This window comes from Plectrocnemia conspersa, unplaced genomic scaffold (genome assembly GCF_051122295.1).
Source record: "Plectrocnemia conspersa isolate PC_06_02 unplaced genomic scaffold, ASM5112229v1 ptg000009l, whole genome shotgun sequence".
NCBI lineage: Eukaryota > Metazoa > Arthropoda > Insecta > Trichoptera > Polycentropodidae > Plectrocnemia > Plectrocnemia conspersa.
Genome location: NW_028277173.1, coordinates 24,755,995 through 24,770,000, shown reverse-complemented (window position 1 = coordinate 24,770,000; position 14,006 = coordinate 24,755,995). Strand labels below are relative to the sequence as shown.

The 14,006-nt window shown below is 30.9% G+C and overlaps 3 protein-coding genes across 4 annotated transcripts in view; 1 reads left to right on the top strand and 2 right to left on the bottom strand.

Annotated features, from left to right (window-relative positions):
* LOC148232386 (nuclear envelope integral membrane protein-like) overlaps nt 1–2,147 on the top strand; it is a 24,355-nt gene extending 22,208 nt beyond the window's left edge. Inside the window, exons 8-9 of one of the 2 annotated variants that reach the window (XR_015810581.1) lie at nt 1,595–1,698; nt 1,758–2,147. Coding sequence is in view for 1 of the 2 variants with exons in the window: in XM_088191431.1 (XP_088047557.1) it covers nt 1,537–1,698; nt 1,758–1,917 (322 nt within the window). In the remaining variant the exon portion in view is untranslated. Of the gene's footprint in view, nt 1–1,536; nt 1,699–1,757 lie in introns of both variants that reach the window. The other variant, XM_088191431.1, reaches the window with a different exon arrangement.
* A 640-nt stretch (nt 2,148–2,787) lies between these two features.
* On the bottom strand, nt 2,788–8,276 carry ics (ras suppressor protein 1). The gene is made up of 6 exons (XM_088191437.1): nt 8,136–8,276; nt 5,488–5,778; nt 5,342–5,424; nt 5,164–5,278; nt 3,610–3,742; nt 2,788–3,536 (listed from the first exon to the last, which is right to left on the bottom strand). Exons 1-6 carry the CDS (start codon nt 8,239–8,241, stop codon nt 3,443–3,445), a joined length of 822 nt encoding a protein of 273 aa, XP_088047563.1. The 5' UTR covers nt 8,242–8,276; the 3' UTR covers nt 2,788–3,442.
* A 1,948-nt stretch (nt 8,277–10,224) lies between these two features.
* The window catches only part of LOC148232382 (zonadhesin-like), a 41,894-nt gene continuing 38,112 nt past the window's right edge, over nt 10,225–14,006 (bottom strand). The window contains exons 16-23 of the mRNA XM_088191246.1: nt 13,501–13,677; nt 13,141–13,308; nt 12,873–13,067; nt 12,368–12,544; nt 11,115–11,282; nt 10,841–11,038; nt 10,584–10,760; nt 10,225–10,512 (exon numbers count right to left, since the gene is read on the bottom strand). Coding sequence (XP_088047372.1) covers nt 10,340–10,512; nt 10,584–10,760; nt 10,841–11,038; nt 11,115–11,282; nt 12,368–12,544; nt 12,873–13,067; nt 13,141–13,308; nt 13,501–13,677 — 1,433 coding nt within the window. The 3' untranslated portion in view covers nt 10,225–10,339. The remainder of the gene's footprint in view (nt 10,513–10,583; nt 10,761–10,840; nt 11,039–11,114; nt 11,283–12,367; nt 12,545–12,872; nt 13,068–13,140; nt 13,309–13,500; nt 13,678–14,006) is intronic.

Below are 14,006 nucleotides of genomic sequence, written 5' to 3'. Positions count from 1 at the left end.
CTTAGACCCGAATTTTATTTTTCGTACACACCAATTGGATTTTTTTATTTAGCACACATCAAAGGGACATAAAATTATTTTTTTGTATTTTGAAATAATATGGCGTACTGGTGAAAATAATTAAAAAACAAGTAATAAAATTATTGTACATTGCAATGTGCAGTGGGGTTTGAGGAGTTTATTCAGATCGCCTTGAAACTTTTTTAAAAAAAACATGTAAATATCTCCTGATCCGCCATCTTATTTTAAATTGACAGCTATTCAAAAAGTATAGAAAAAAATCAAGAATTTAAAAATGTTTTATAACAAATTGAAATAAAGTAAAAATTAGCATGTTCTTATATACAGAAATCTACATAATTCTTACGACCTTTGCTGAATGGATTTCTTTTCTTTTTTTATAAGTAAAATTAGCATTAACAATAATAAAATTGTTTATTTTTTATCGATAGATCTATCGTATATGTATGTACATTAGACCCCCAATAACACGATAAATTGGGGACTTGCTATTTGGGTGCCCGTTACTTGATACGTGAGCGAGCCAAGGGATATCTCACCTGATTCTTATTCGTATTGCAAAAACATTGTATGAGTATTTTATAGTCCCCCAACTACACGTTCCCAATTTACCGTGTTATTAGGGGGTCTTTTTCGTGTTTTTTTATTTATTATAATGCAATAATATTTTAAATAATTACATTTTTTTTTATTAGAATGCAATAATATTTTTTATCAAATTTTGTTTTTCATGGATAATATTAAAAAAGCTACATTCTATTTTTGTATGCGTTAGCACACGAACCGGACTGAATTAGAACAAATAAAATTAATTTTAAAATTAAATAAAATTAAAAATACACATATGACATGGCAGGGATATTGTAATTAATAAAATTAAAGCAGTAGTAGTGATAAGATAATAATATTGACAACTACTCTGAGAACAAAAAACAATACCGCCCTGTGCGCTTACATCACCAATACTGCCCTTCAGAGCGATCAACCAATCACATGGTATATAAATTTAAGAGCATGTGATGATCACGCGTTAAACGATGTTTTTGTGATTGACTCTTGAAAATAAATAGATTTTTTTAAATAATTAAAAATATACTAAGGTAATTGAATATATTTATTTTAATAATTTATAAAAAATATTATGTTCTATGGTAAAGAGTTATTTAATATATTTTCATCTTTTTGTAATGTCTTTTAATCAAAAATATTTGAATATTTTTAAACTGAAATGATTTAAAAAGATGTTAACTTTATAGTTAACATATTCTTTCCGTAATCGGAGCTCCAAATAAAATATCTTTTATTTTCCTTGTGTAAGACGTAATATTACATGCTTAGTTAAAAAGCTGTTTAATGATCTGTCGATAGTTACAGTTCACATTGGTTTATCTGTATATTTAGAAATCAAAATAGTCGAATATTATAATCATTATCTGTTTAAGTACCTTTTTTATGATTTAGGTACAAAAAGTTCTTGTTATATAATCTGTTTAAAAATCATAATTTAATTTTAAGGAGGCGTAAGTTTCCACCAAAACGTGTCTTATTGACCAACGAACAATATTATGAACAGGGCTTGCGGGAAACGACGAAGGCTTTAGAAGATTTGCGCGGGTATGCTTCCAGTCCTGAATGCAACCAATGGAAATTAATAATAAAGCTCAAAGATCCCGAAAAGTATATATGATGCTTTATAATATGATGTTCTTAATTTAACGGATAATGCTAAATTTCAGATTTGCCAAATTTGTGAGCGGTAACGTTTCACATGTGAGTGACGACGAATTAAACAGCTACGAGAAGGAAGATTTCATCCACCGGTTAAAACAAAATCATCTGTACACAGACGAAAATCTTACCGATGACAATTCATCTTCTAGTTCAGATGATTTGTAATGTAATTGTATAGATGTTATTGAAATGTGGTTTGTTTGGGTTAGTAATTCTATAATCAATGTTAGTTGAAAAAAACGTATAATATAGTAGTGACAATTTCGTCTTTTGCCTATTTATATAAAAAAAATGTAATTAATTGAAGCTTTATATTTTGTAAATAGACAATAACTGATATATCATATTTATTATATGTTCGTCAATTTGTAGTAATAAATTTACATTATAATTTTTAGAAGAGAAATTAGATATTTTGACACTATTATTGATTCATAACCTACTCTTTAAGACCTTTGATTTTTTTACTAGTAACTAAATAATTTGAAACACATGCCTAAAAAAGGCATAAGTGTTTTATTTACTTTATGTGTTGCATTTTTATAGTATTATTTTTAACATAAAATACTTAATTTATTAAAGGTTGTGTAATTGTCCTGATTTAACAAACTAAGTGAACTTATTTTAAATTATTATCTCATATTTAAAATATATTATACTTGACTGTATTTAAGATTACTTTTCTTGTTTTTGTATTATATATATATATATATTGTATTATAAATAAATAAAGACTGATGTTCAATTTTCTTTTGCAGTAAATAATTCAATATTTTAAAAGTGCCATTAAGTATTGTTTCCAAGTACGGTTAATGTATTAACGTTTTGTTAAAATAGAGATTGAGGCTTTATTTTATTTGTTCATGAAAATACTGTAAAAGAGAAAGATTACTCTGAAAACGATTTTTGTATAAAAAAAAAAATTGTCGACTATAAAATAATATTTTTGACTTAAATGTGTATATTTGTGAATCCATAATAGGGAATATAAAAATATTGAAATTTTATATAATTACATAATAAAAATAACCAATATAGTATGTTAAAAAGCATTTTATTAAACAATTAAACACTTAATTTTAAATAAAAATTAAAAGTCAAAGGCACTTGAAAATTGTATCTTTGGCATGGTTTAACATCGGAATTCTTACTAATATTAGCTCTAAATAGTCATAAAAAATGGTTAGAAATACAACTCTCCGATTAAAAGGCACTTTTTAAGGCACATCAAACTTGCTCAAATCAATCATAAAAACATATATTCGAAGACTTGAAATTGAGCGAGTTTAATTTAAGAACATTTATGACATCTAGCTTATTAAATATGTAAAACTGTGTTAGAGTAAACAAGCATCTACATTTAGATATTCATAATAAAACAACCAATCAGATGCCAGCATTTAATCATATAATCAACCATTACTTTATTTAGCTTGGTAGAAAGTCATAATGCCACTGGTCTCTATTTCGATTGTTTTTAGTACAATATATTTAGTTTCATTCTGTTAAATCAGTATTTCATTTAATAAATTGATTTTAGATCTCATATAATATATAGTAAAAATACTTATTATTTTTAATACTTACATCAATAAATGTATTATGGCAGATCATTAGAAACATGTTAATAATTAATAAAATATTCATATTTTTTAATTAATGTTTTTAGCACTAGAATAGTTTTGATTAGTTAGTCTGTGTGTTTAGCTCTGCTGGCTTTCTTGGATTTGTCGATTTCTTGAGGAGGCGGCGGAGGCTTCGCTGACATGTGACGATTGTACAAACTGCATAAAATATTATTTAAAAATATAATCATATAAATATTATTGCACATACATATTACAAAGTCAAACTTACAATCTGTACGTTTCCGATTTTAAATAATCCAGCACGTGATTGATGCCTATTTGCAACTGATCGGCTATAGGTCGAATCCAGTAGTTTCCTTCCATACGCAACAAAGCTTTGTTACTTGCTAACTCTAAGGAACCTGAATTTAAAATAAATAAGACGTTATATAATCATATACACAATTTTTTTATCTGCAGGATAATTCCGTTTTTTGGGTTTATTTGTTAATGTTGAGGAGCAGAGTTACTACAAAAATATTTAATAAAAGAAACCTGTGAATTTTAAGAATGGACCTGCTGAGAAAGGTGGGGGGGGGTGTCAAATTCTCGGGCCCCGGAAAAAATCATAGCGAAAATATATTTAAAAAAAAAGTATAAACTGACCTCAAATAATGAATCTGAACTAAACTACAGTTGTTAGAGATGTACCTATATACTGATGTATTTCAGGAATAAGTTCCTTTAGTCCTTTTTTATACATATTATACAAGAAATGAAAGAAGCGGAACATTGCCTTCAAAAGCATCCACTTTTTAGTTTTTTGACGCGGCTCCGTTTGTGTTAAAATTTTTTTGCGAATTATTGTGGAATTTATTGCTTATTAAGCGTTAAGAAATATTAGACATGAGAGGACTAAGTCAGTTTGTTGCGTGTCAGCTTCCGTGACACGGTGCTCGTTTCCTTGTTTTTACCTCTTTTGTAATTGCAAACCTGAATTTTATTTTCCATTATGTCATCAGATGGTGACTCAGGTAATTAATATGTTTATATTAATACTTATTTTTTATGTTTTATAGACGTACCGCCACTAAATTTAAATTACACGTCAAAAAATGAAAACGAATAAGACGTCGCAATAAAAATAAATAAAACGAATAAGCCGTTGCTCGTTACCGAGCGTTCCCACTGCGATGGCGCCGACACGATTTTATTGCTTTTGACGTGAATTTTTGACTTCTGAGAAGGGATAATTGTTTTTTGCACTCTCCTATTGGGCAGAATTCGGTTTAGATGTGCTTTATTCGATTCTCACTCGTATATTGTTATAAAGTCTTAATATAAACGCTTAATAATCGAGCGTTTTCACTGCGATGGCACGATTTTATTGCTTTTAACCTGGAATGGAAATTAACTATATGGCAACACTGAGCAGCAAAGTATACACGACTAATTATCAGATAAATATTATGAGTAGATATTTTTAATGCCTAATTAAAATATTTCGTAATAAATATGATTTCATAAAATATGTTGTAACGTTGTCTAATTTTTATATTTATTTGTAGCATAGAAAGGGTTAACTCGTACCTATTATTTATTCAAGAAATTATATTACGATGTTAAAAAATATATAAAATGCCATTTTTATTATGAAGCCCGGAATCATTGTTTTCCCAGGGTCCGGGTTCGCTCTAAACAATAATTACTGCTGTTTCTTTATTATTTGATAACTAAAGATGATAAATGAGTTCTTTACTCGAATGTTAAGAGGCAAAAACAATAGCAGTTTTCTCATCAAACCCCACACTAACTCATAAAAAATTCATTCTTTTACAATTACCAATTTCTGGCGGCAGTACAGTCAATCGGTTGGCTTGAAGGTGTAACTCTCTCAAACGTGTCAGTTCGCCAATTTCCTTGGGTAACTCAATCAGATCGTTTTCCCGCAACGATAACTGTAAAAAACGATTTTATTAGTATTTATAAAACATTGCTAATAAAATTTATGAGGCACGCACGATTTGTAAGTTCTTCAACTGGCCTATCTCTGGTGGCAAGTATTCAAAGTCGTTGTCGCCCAAGTATAACGCGCGAAGGGATTCTGTTAACATTATAAAAATTAAATAGGTGGAAGCGATGATGAAACTGCTGTATGTTTTAGTACCAATCATGAAAAAGTTTCCCGGTAAGGTGTTCTCGTTGAGATTGTTGTATGTCAGATCCAAGATTTCTAAAACTGGGAAGGCGCCAAATCCGCGAGGTAACGAGTAGAGTCTGTTTATGGAGACGTTGAGGATGCGCAGCTTAGGCATCGAAGAGAGGCTGACGGGCAGCTCCTCGATGTAGTTGCAGGCAAGATTCAATATTTCCAAGTTGATCAGATCGGCCAGACCGGGAGGTATAATCTGGATTTTGTTGTGGCTGAGGGTGAGTCGAGTGATGTTCGTCATCGCAACTGAAAGTGAAACATTTTTTTTATTTATGAAAAAATTAAGAAGAAAAAGAGAGAACTGTCACCAGATGTGCAAGTAATATTTTATGACTGGCACGACAGACCAGTGACTAATACCACAAATTCTATATGGAACTAAGTGTTTTTAAATTTCTATCGTGTCTGAGAGATTGGAATTAATGATTATAATTATAATTTCGGACATAAATCACTGATTAGGTTTTCTTAGATTTTTCAAAGTTTGGGGTTTGGAATATCAGCGAGCTCTCGAGTCAACTGCTGAGCTATTTAATCACTTGTTTATCGATTTTATTGTGTACTTTTGAGTGATATAGTGAAACACATTCATATAATTTTAAGGTTATGACTATTCGAGTATGAAACCTTTAATTTTCAGCAGCTTGTATAGTATAAACATCATAGAAAACCATAAGTATGTAAGAAGCGCATTTGCACAGACCCTATGCGACAAGTTTTTACAGGTAAAGTCAGGCAGGACGAGAGGAGGGAACAGCCAGTTCCGGAATCATTTTTTATAGAGTGGAAAAACGCGAAAATTTTATTCAAATTTTAGGTGATCGAACGATACAACATTTTTATGAATTTTTCTATGAATAAAATACATATTTGAGTGAGTTTCGGATCTCTGTTCCTCTCTATTAGTTTATGGTTCGTTACAATTCTCCATGGGTTACAGCAATACCGGCCCGAGGGGCGAGCTGTATGGGTGACTGCACGGGGGGCGCCAATTTCAGGAAAATAAAATTAAATGAAAAATTAAAAACAAAATTTTAGCACAATCAAATTTTTCAAAAAAGTAAAATTTTAATACTTTTATCTGATACCAAATAAATGTATTGATACAAAAAAGTACATTTCTTTGTAATACGAGCGTAGAACTGTGCGTTTATTTACGATGGTAATGGATGTTTTGAAAATGTTATGGGTAAAGACCACATCTCAGTCCAGATAATTTATTTTTATTAAATCTTCTGGTGTAATCTGACAGGCGTAAGCCCAATGCGTTACAACGGGATAAATCTGTACCAATTGAGTCAGTCAATCGGATACATATAATGAATACCTACATACAAGTAAGTATTAACCATCAGATTGAAGGTCTGGGAATCGGTGACATCTACATTTTGATAATTATATATTATTATGTGTAATACAATTTATAATCGATAGATGTCACTACAGCTGGGGTTGTTTTTTATTATAAAAAATTCGAGTGTTGCTGCTGAGAGTCGAAACTGCAATCTCAGAGTTACTAGAAACATCGTTATTGATATATAACCTTTGTAATAATTGAAGCCACGATTTTTTTTAACAGCTTATATATCTCTCAATGTATATAGTTATCATTACGTCGGATTAAAAACTAGACATATTTTAAAAGAATAAAAATCCACCTGATCGTTATCAGTTATTATTACTTCTCGTTATCCGTATATGCTATGCTCAATATGTAAGACTAGAGTAACTAAGTAATCAATTATTGTATGACTAAATATTAACTTAATTATCTATGACTATTATTAAAACTCAAGAAAACTTTATTGCTTTACAAGTCTTGGATAATTCAACAGGAAAATAGCATTTAGAATTCTATTAATTATTCCAATTACAGTTCCTTCATGTGAACGCAGTTTTAGCGAGTTCAAACTTATTATGATATATTTTCGATCATCTTTATCCAACGAACGCTTAAATTCTTTATTAATATTGTCAATAAATAAAGACATAGCAGAGATTAATAATACTTTGTAAATTTAAAGGCGAGAAAACAAAAATTATATATAGCGTCTATTTTTATGAGAATTATTTATATACTAAGAATTCAGAATAATGCGAGGGAAAGATAAGTACCGGGGCTGAATTTCTCTATCAGTGGCCTTGGGTTAAGTAACCATCTCTCGAGTTGAGTATTGCAGCTATAAATTACTATCATTTTCTTCTCATAATGGTAAACATTTTAGAATATAAAACAATATGTTATATCAGGTTTCCAGATTTACTTTACCACAATTATCTACATAGTCCAATATAAGGCCAAAATATATTAAATTTTTAGTGGTTGATATATATACTATATTGAATGCTATTCAAGCGTAATGCCGCTTGGTTATAGTACTATTTTTTAAATTTAATTTATGAATATTGTTAGACACTATATCTGCATTTGTGGCTACTCTTATGCAAGTATAAAGCCTTCAAATTAAGGAAAATATATGACTTTTAATAATGGAATTGTATAACGCAGATATAACTAGAGTCATGAGCCCATATGTTCGTGTTTAGTAAAATTTAAAGGTGACAGTCTTGGTTTTGTATAATAACCCTGAAAGTGAACTGACAGATGCCAGGCAGGTCCCTGAAGGAGGCGATCCCCTTGTCGACCAGATCGATCTCGACCTGCTTCGCATTTTTTGCGTCCTCGAGGATTTTCTTCGCTGGAGCCATTTCGCTGTCGCCCACAACTGCCCCGCCCGGGAAACGGTAATAATGCGATTTTTGACGGCCATGTCGTTTTGACGTTTGTCATCTGGTGTGGTCATGCAAGAAAATAAACTAATTTTATTTATTTTAAATAATGTGAAATATTTTTAAGCTAACGTAGAACGAGACCATGCTATGCCTTCTTGTATTTATTTATTCACGCACACAAACGCATTTTCTACTCAGACCCGATGACGTCAAGCAGCCGCGGCTTCTCAAACGTTCACAATAAGAAACAATTTATTTTTCTACATATTTTTCTTACAAATAATAATATTAAAAAATAAATGATAAAAACATATCTGTAAAAGTTATAAACATATAACATACAAAAATTATCAATTAAAAAAATCTAAATATCTATTATTAATCCAATCATTTTGATACACGCGTAGTTTTATTACTAGAACAAAAATTACACGTACGTCTTTGTCCAGTATTATAAGTACTACTGGGCGAAGACGATGTAAAAAGATTTTCGAAGGCAAAAGTCTTCACGAATAATTATATTGCTGACTTTTGCGGTTCATGCAAATAAACGTTCTCGTGTCGTTCAATTACAGTTTTTTTACTAAATCTACCGATAAGAGGCGTATGAAATACTTTCGACGGCATCGATAGTTGATTCGCCACTCAGAATATTTATGGATCCATATCTTATAGGCATTAAAATCCATAATATCAATGAGCTCCATAATTATTCTGAATGGCTACCGCCTTGTCGCCCCTACGCGAGAATATTCATCGCGTGTCATTTTCCCTCCTATAGCAACTCCGCCGTTTGTTCTGTTATAAAAATTAATCAGCGGTGGTTGTTTTTAAACAGATATTGATATACATATGTGTTAAAAACTTTTGTACTGTAACAGAAAAGTTTTTAACACAAATAGTGATACCTGTGTTAAAAACTATCAGCAAAACCAAACATACCACTAAACAGTTCTTCCAACTTATCCCTTAAAAACTCCTTCGTTATTTCGAATATAGAATAAATCGTTTTGTAATAGACATTGAGCTAAAGGAATAGATGTGAAAAAAAATTCTGTGATCATATTTCTCTTAATACCGTTATATGCTACCGTTCATGCACATGTTCGACATATAAAAAGTTTCCTGCAAAATAATATATTTGTCATACATTTTACCGTAACGATATGTTGATATCATACTTACATTATACGGATGTTCCGTGTTTTCACTTCACTCCAACGAATCTGTCATTTTGAATATGAATAATTATGATAATAATGCTTTTGTAATAAATAATAATTTCAAATGTAAATATAAAAAGTACTTAGCTTGTAATTGCAATAATCTTCGTCTGATTCCGAATCGAACATTGCAATCACGTCTTCGTTATACGAGAGAAATACTACACCTTCAAATTGGGATCCGATTCATTGGAATCATTATATCTTTCAGTCATCTATATAAATGTTATTTAAACTAAAGTTACTTTGTATTAAATATTTTTAACGAAGTATAATTATTAAATACACTTGTTAAGTAGAAAAACAGGCAAATAAATATTGACGCACGATTGAAACGCCGTCTGATGCGTGCGTAATGCACCTTGCCCTAGCTCTCTCGCTCTGTCACACGCACGTGTGCATTTCTGTACGAGAAAAAGGGATATACTCACTCATCTCTCACTTGCGAAATTCTCTGACAAAACAGTATAGCATGGGTGCATGATAGTTAAAAAATATTTTGCTACTTTAATTTACAAAAATAAATTTGGTTATATTTTCAAATAGAATAACTATCATTTGTTGTAAAATAATGTCTTTTTCAGGCACCTCTTTTAAGGAGGTGCCTGAAAGAGACTTATCTCAGAAAAATCGACGCAACATTAAATCAATATTTAAAAATATTTTTAAATATAAATCAGCAACACTTTATAAAAAAAAATAATTAGAATATTAACTATTGTAAAAAAATCAGCACTTTTTAAAATAATTTTTTTTATTTTATATATTGGTTCAAATACATAAATTAATTAAAAAAAAGTTGATTATATAGGTGATATTATTGCTGTTTTATCTTATATCAATTAGAAACATTATTGACAATTCGCTATCAAACAACATACATTGTTGTCGTTTCTGATGTATCCTTTTTTGCAAAAGCATCCCTTGACGCATTGTTTCGTACATATTGGCTTTTTATTTTTGCAAGTCGGCTGGCAGGCAGTTCCGCAAGTATTGTAAACTTCATTTGGACCTGTGCAAATATCTGTAAGAAACAAACATAGTAAAGCCCGTATTTAATAAATACTCTTAATCTCTTAATAAATATTAACTTACGACATTGTTTTTTAGGTACACAGTCTCCAGAATAGTTTCTTACTAAGCCAGCGGTGCAAACGCACGTTCTTCTGACGCATGGATTTATTTTGCATTTTGCAGCTGGAGGTCCATTGCAAGTCTTTTCGCAACGATGTGGGCAACTGACTACCTTTTCGGTTTTGGGATTCTTACAGCCTATTATATAAGAATTACGCTATTATTAAAAAAAATACGAAACTAAAATATTATTTTAAACCATTTAATCTATCACTCACATCGGCTGGGTAAAACGCATAAATTTTCGATTCTTACGTATCCTGGCTTACAGTAGCATGTTGGCCGACACTTGAATTCTGGTGGTGGTGGTACGGGACAATCTCGTATTACACCATTCATATAAGAAGCACAATCTTCTTCGAATGTACAATAAGGTAGACAAGGATTAAGCAATTCATTTTTACTGCATACCGGTGCTGAAAATAATTCAATCATTTTTATTAAAACCAAAATTTTATAATACATTTTATAATTTTTTTAAAATCATCTTACGACATTCCTTTATTGGTATACAGGTGCCATTTTTACTTCTTATATAACCATCGATGCAGAAACATCCCTTTTTGCACGCAGGAGAACATACGGGATGTCTTTTTTTGCATGTTGGTTCGCATTTAGTTCCGCATTTTTTGTATTCCTCGTTTGGATCAGGACAAGGAGCTAGAACATACATGTTTAATTAATTTATTATTATTACAAATTTGACCATCTTGATTTTACAGGTTTCAATGATCCTACAATATGGACTTGATACAAAATATTTCATTAATTATTTCTTACACATCTACACTAATACAAGTTAACACACCTATTACTATTAAAAATGCAGTATACAAATAAATATTTAAGATTTATTGTAGTGCACACCTAAAAGAGATGTGCACCATTACACATAAAGTTGTTCCAGCTCCTTGTAGCTACTGCCGAAAACATCCTTGTGTCTGGCAAGCTTATTGAGAAGCTGAATGTTAAGAATAAGGGATGTAATCGCGACTCTCTACGGTACGCAGCTAAAATCGGTAAGCATTGACGAATTTTCGAGATTAATTTAAAACATACTACGCAAAAAATGCAATAAATTATGTCAAAGTTTTTGTTGATTATACTGGTTCACTATAGTTTACCTTACAGTTTTACGGCGCTCACGAGAGTCAATTCGAAGAAAAATAACTCATGAATTTTGTACCACGATAACTCACCGGCTCATACCTGATTACTAATTTGTGTTTATATTTTTTATTACACTTCTTATACTTACATATATTATATAAGTATGTGTTATAATACATAGTTTACATGTTATTGCGATAAATTTGGCTCTGTAGTTTTACCGATTAGCTAATTTATAAATAAAAATGTTACTTATGATATTAGGTTGTTTTATTTGGTGACCGACTATTTTTGTGAGATATAAAACGCTATATTTTTTTATTACAATATAATTCATTGAAATATGCTTTGTATTTAGAAATGGTTTTAACTAACTGTTTTTTTGTTAGAATATAATAAAAAAATATGGTTGTTTACAACGAACCCTTTGTTCCAATCACTGTCCGTTTTCGACTGGGTAAAATAAATAATATTATATTAAACAACTTAATATATTAAAAAAAAAACACTATAGTTATAATATAATATTATATACATGCTCACCAGCGGTTTCACATATGAAAAACAGTTTTTCAGTATGTTTATGTAGGTATTTAATTTAGAATAGTTTGTTTTTAGTCAGAAATTATACTCACGACATTTTCTTTTAACAATGCAGTCTCCAGTCGAATTTCTTACCAAACCTGGTTTACAAATACATGTTCTTATATTACAGGGAGTTATTTGGCAACCGTTAGCTGGTAGTCCACTACAAGTTTCTTCGCAAGATTGCGGACAGTTTACTACTACCTCGGCTCTTGCATTTTTACAACCTGTTGGAAGAAGATGGGTATTTAACAGTTTTTTTCAATATTTCATCGCTCCAGTGTTATTCTATCGTTTGTGTAGTTTGATGAATACAAATACGTAACATTAAGTCTAAGCTTTAAGGCAGATTCAAATGTGCCGGCGACTGAGGTAATTTTCCGCTGACAGATATGCCGATCTGCTGATATTCTAACGCCGAAAATCGGCGTCTAAGCGGAATGATAGATACCACTTCACGTAGATTTTAAAATGCCAATATAAATAAATATAACATTCAAAATAGCTAAACCACAAATATGACAAAATACTACTGGGATAATAATTTCATATTACAATGGCTCGGTAAAACGCAGTCTTGATCGACTCTCAAATATCCTGGTTTACAGTCACATCTTGGTTGACACTTGTAGTGTGGTGGTGGTGGAGTACAGTCTCTTATATATCCGTCAAAATAAGAACCACAATCCTCGTCGAAGGTGCAATATCCTGGACAAGTATTCAACACTTCGTTCTTCTGGCATAACATTGCTAAAAGTAACTCAATCATATATAATAAGTAAAACCATTGTGCATATATATGTTTTTATTATAAACAACATACGACAAAGATCTATCAGTATACATGTGCCGTTTTCACTCCTTACATAACCATCCATGCAGAAACATCCCTTTTTGCATCCTTCTTTACATACAGGATATCTTTTATTGCATGTTGGTTCACATTTTGTACCGCAACGTCTATATTCCTCGTGTGGACCGGGGCAACGAGCTTAAATTAAACAATACGATATTTTATAGTATTTTTTTTTAATATGATATATTAAAAAAAACACTATAGTTATAATATAATAATATGTAAATGATCACCAGCGGCTTCACATAGGAAAAACAGTTTTGCAGCATGTTTATGTAAGTATTTAATTTAGAATAGTGTTCGTTTTTAATTAGAAATTATACTCACGACACTTATTTTTAACAATGCAGTCTCCAGTTGAATTTCTTACCAAACCTGGTTTACAAATACACGTTCTTACATTACAGGGAGTTATTTGGCAACCGTTAGCTGGTGGACCACTACACGTTTCTTCGCAAGAATGCGGACAGTCTACTACTATCTCGTCTCTTGGATTTTTACAACCTGTTGGAAGAATATGGTATTTAACAGTTTTTTTAGATATTTCATCGATCCAGTGCTATTTTATCACATGTGTAGTTTGATGGATACAAATACATAACATTTAGTCTAAGCTTTATGGCAGATTCAAATGTACCGGCGATTGAAGTAATATTCCGTTGGCCGACATGCCGATCTGCTGATATTCTAACGCCGAAAATCGCCGCCTGAGGGTAATGAGAGATACGACTGCACTCAGCTATTAATATACCGGTATAAATGAATATATATGAGGATATTGTTAGTTCCGTAACAGATAACATTCAAAGCCTTTATAACTAAACCACACATAT